Genomic DNA, 4,839 nt, shown 5'->3' with positions numbered 1-4,839 from the left:
AAGAATTTAAAGATAGCCGCGTTGGAGAGTCAAGAAAACAAAATAAAAATATAAAAAGAATTTAAATTAATTAATGAGGTTTAATTAAAATAAATTATTGGGAATTAATTATTTAATTTCTAAATAATTTATATTAATTAAATTAATTTAATTTAATTTAATTTACAAAAAGAAAAAAATATATATATAAAAGAAACAATTCGGATTTAGCCCAAACCAGGAGCCCAAACCCGGAGCCCAAAAGAAGGCCTAATCCAAAATCGCGACCCAGATCCGGGACCCGATATCCGAAGCGCTCCGCCCCGCGATCCACTTCCCCTCACAGACTAACCCGATATTTCCGATCCATACCCGGCTCCGACCCGGGTTGGATCCGCGCTTTTTTCCACTGGTGACGTCATCAATGACGTCATCCGATCCGATCCATACCCGGCTTCGATCCAGATCCGACCCGAGAATCCGATCCGTTTCCTCTCACATAAGGTCCGCGTGTCGACCCGATTCCGACCTGATTTCCGACCCAGAATTCGATTCGGTACTATTCATGCCTAAACGACGTCGTTTTGAGTACCAGATTTGCCAATTCCGATTCCATTCCGTTTTTAACCATTTTTTCCCCACTTTTTCCTATTCTAAACCCATTCCTTTCCAACCAATACTCAATAATTCACCACCTTTAAACTTTCCAACCATTTATTCCCATCTTTTTATTTCTTTTGAATTCTTTTTCATAAGATTTAGATTGGAACTTAGATCCAATTTCAATTTATTTCTTTTTGGTATTTAATTCTCCCAATTTTTTCTATAAATACCACCATTTTTCACCACAAAAGGAAGAAAAGAAAAGAGAAGACATTGCAATTATGCATTTTGATACACAAATTTCTTCCAACCTTTGAACCAATTTTCTACAATTGGGGATTCAAGAGTCAAAGAGCTAAGGAATTGAAGATTGCAGTGGCATTAGGGACTACATCGGGTTTGTTTTATCGAAATGTTTAACATTCTCAATATGTTTTCTATGTATGTTGTAACTTTAATTATGGGCTAAAATTCCCTTTGCTTTCACTTGGATAATGAAACCTTGAAAATATGATTTGATTTATATTATTCGGATATTAATTGTTATTTATTTTATCATGCATATTTGATCATTTATTTTTATACGTTGAATTTTTGTAATTAATTTTCCTATAACTAAGTTAATATTTTTAAAGGATCAATTTAAATATATTATCTTGAATCATAAATTTTTCATGACCATTGATATTTATGACTAGTGATGGACAAAATCCTAGGATTAGGTAAAATAAAATACTAAAAATTTAACATGTATATTTTGTATCGTATGACCAACTTACGATTCTTATTAGTTTTACGACCACTAAAATTAATAGTTTGATCAAATGTTTGCATGATACGAATTAATTATTGTTAATAAAATTGTTAATTGCATGACCATTGTTTTTAATTATTTTTATTATCAAAACGGTAAAAAATTAGATCATGATTTTTAACCAATTTTAGAAATCGGTAAATAACTAATAATATCCATTGCACTTAATATAAATCATTCATTACTAAAAGGTGGAATTAAATCTAAGTGAAAGCATCCTTATCATTCTTGATTCTTAAAAACCAATTCTTGTTCTATATTTATTTTTACACTTTAATCGTTAAAATTCTCATTATTTGTCTCGTTACTAAAAATTCTCCCAAGTTACTTATCTTTTAAGTTAATTAGCGACAAATAGTCTAAAAATAAATCATACTCGTTTCCCCAAGTGTTCGACATCCGTTCTTACCATTGCTATATTACAACTCAATTAGGTACACTTGCCTAAGTCGTGTAGTAAATTCTAGCATCGGTAATTTCAACCCTATAAATTTAAGACTAGAGTGAATTTTACACATCAAGTTTTTGGCGCCGTTGCCGGGGAAACGGTTTTATTTGGTTTAGTCTTATTGTTTGTTAGTTAACATATATTTAAAAATATATATATATATATAAAAAAATTTTAAAAAAATATATATATAAAAAAAATTTTAGTCTTATTGTTTGTTAGTTAACATATATTTAAAAAAAATATTATTTATATAAAAAAAAAATAGTAGTAAAAAAAATAATATATATATATTAAAAAATAAAAAAATAAAAAAAAATTTCAGAGCCATGTTTATATTGCATGAATAACCTTATTTAATTCGCGTGTAATACGAGTAATTCTACTTACCAGAACAGAGTTTGGAATTGGTACGTTGGTTTTGGTTGCTGGATTTCAGAAAAGTTATATTTATAATATACACCGAAATGATCCTGCCTCCCGGCTGCCTCTCTCTGTCTGTTCTCTATTTGATAGTCAAAGTATTACACAAAAATTAAATAAATAATTTATGCAGTATAATCAATTCACTTTAAGATAGAATTTCCCTAATATATGACCCGAAGTTCAAATTTCACTATCGTTCCACCTTTAGAAGAGCCCGAACGCACGTTTCATCAACGAATCCGAGAAAACCAAACAATGACCGATCTAGCCCTCCTTTCATTAGAGGAATATACAAGCCGTACTAGAGACGAAGATGATCATGGAGTCATTCGTCCAGCGATACCAGCCCAAACAAATTTCGAATTAAAAGGACAATTTCTTCACCTTCTACGAGAAACTCCTTTTGCCGGAAGAGAAGATGAAGATGCGAACCAACATGTCGAAGCTGTACTCGAAATAGCTGACTACTTCAACATTGTTGGAGTAAGCAAAGATGCAGTCATGCTTAGAGTGTTTCCAATAACACTACAAGGAGCTGCAAAACGTTGGATAAAATCTGAACCTACGATTACCACATGGGAAGGTTTAAGATCAAAATTTACAAAACAATTTAGCCCACCATGCAAAATTGCGAAGATGAAAATGAAAATTCAAAATTTTCAGCAGCTTGAAGATGAGACACTGTATGATGCTTGGGACCGTTATAAAGAAATGCTGCAAAATTGTCCACAACATGATCTAAATCCACATCAGGTCGTGCAGACTTTCTATAACGGGATCGATGTTTGTACCCGTCAGTTAGTTGACTCTCAAGGACCCATTCCTAAGAAAAATCCAGCTGACGGGAAAGCAATAATCGAGGAACTCGCCCAACACTCACATCAGTGGCATTCTTCACGAGATTCATCTTTCCGAAAAAGATCAACAGGAGAGAGCTCAGATGGCTTGGCAGCATTAAATGCAAAATTGGATGCATTAGGAAGAGACATGAAAAAGGTCAATCAGACAATTCATGCTATCCAAGTCGGCTGTGACAACTGTAGTGGACCACATCTTGAAAAAGATTGTCCATTAGATCAAGATGGGAATCAAAAGGTTGATGTATGCTACTCATCTGGAGATAGATACGATGAAAGGAAGCCTCGAAACAACTGGAAACCATTCGATGAATACAAGAAGGAAATGGAGATGCAAGGGAAATGGAGACAAAGCGGTCAAGGTTTCTACCAAAAAAACCCACCATTGGAGCAAATTGTGCAAGAAAAGAAGCCAACTTTCGAAGAAATGATGGCCAGATTTGCAGAAGCATCTGATAAAAGACATCGAGATACAGAAGAGTTGGTGAAAAGAATCGGATCAACAACCGAAACTGCTCTAAGAAATCAGCAAGCTTCGATGTTGAACATCGAAAACCAAATCGGGCAAATTTCGAGAGTACTACAAGAGCGATTTCCTGGAACATTACCAAGTAACACTGAGACAAATCCGACTGCTCCTGTCAAAGCAATAACAACTCGAACTGAAAAAAATCTTGAGCCGTTAGTTCCAGTTCATACTAACGAACCTTCTACTATTTCACAATCCCAAGAGAAGGAAAAAGAACCAGTTCCGGTTGAGACAACTACATCCACTCCAGTTGTCAAACCATATAGGCCACCAATTCCTTTCCCTCAACGCTTGAGGAAGGAAAAAGAGGAGGAGGACTATCGCAAATTCATCGATCATATCAAATCCTTGCATATCAACATCCCATTCATTGAAGCTATGGCTCAAATGCCCAAATATGCAAAATTTCTGAAAGATTTGCTTGTTAACCGAAAGAAAATGGAGGAAGCTTCAAGTGTAGTATTAAACGAACAATGTTCAGCAGCCATGTTGAACAAACTTCCTCAGAAAATGAGAGATCCAGGAAGTCTGACTTTACCGTGCTAATTTGGTAATTTGGGTCTCAGCCATGCTCTGGCTGATTCAGGAGCAAGTATAAATCTTATGCCATATTCGTTTTACAAGAAACTTGATTTACCTGAACCAAAACCAATTCGAATGGCAATCCATCTGGCAAACAAATCAGTGACGTATCCAAAAGGGATAGTGGAGGACTTACTGGTGAAAGTTGACAAGTTCGTATTTCCTGTAGATTTTGTAGTGCTTGATATGGAAGAAGACAATGAAGTTCCTATTATTTTGGGAAGACCATTCTTAAGCACTGCAAGAGCATTAGTTGACATTCATGGATCAAAGCTGACACTAAGAGTCGGAACTGATGCTATCACCTTCGGTCTTGATAGAGCAATGAAGCACTCCAAGGTGAGTGATGATGAAGTTTTCTTTGTTGATGTTTTTGATAACTTATTGGAAAATGAGATATTGGAAGTAAAAGATAAAGACATTGAAAGCATGATGCAACTTGGAGAAGATACGTTTGATGCTGAAAAAGATCTGGAAGAACTGGAAAAGCTGCTGGAGGAGATTAATCAAAAAGAAGACTACACGGATAGTAAATCAGAAAAAGAGGAAGCACACCACAAAGAAACACCTTTTGACTCCGATGTCAAAAGTGAGTTGAAAG

At 34.7% G+C, this 4,839-nt stretch overlaps 1 protein-coding gene across 1 annotated transcript; it reads left to right on the top strand.

Moving 5' to 3' along the window:
* Positions 1-2,525: 2,525 nt before the first annotated feature.
* LOC145158261 (uncharacterized) lies at positions 2,526-4,202 on the top strand. The gene has a single exon (XM_079077182.1). The coding sequence runs from the start codon at positions 2,526-2,528 to the stop codon at positions 4,200-4,202; it is 1,677 nt and encodes a 558-aa protein (XP_078933308.1).
* Positions 4,203-4,839: the final 637 nt, after the last annotated feature.

This window comes from Lactuca virosa, chromosome 2, assembly GCF_052849685.1.
Source record: "Lactuca virosa cultivar CGN04683 chromosome 2, Lactuca_virosa_CGN04683_v6, whole genome shotgun sequence".
NCBI classification, from domain to species: domain Eukaryota; kingdom Viridiplantae; phylum Streptophyta; class Magnoliopsida; order Asterales; family Asteraceae; genus Lactuca; species Lactuca virosa.
Note: the sequence above shows the minus strand (reverse complement) of the source record. Positions and strands in the feature narration are given on the sequence as shown.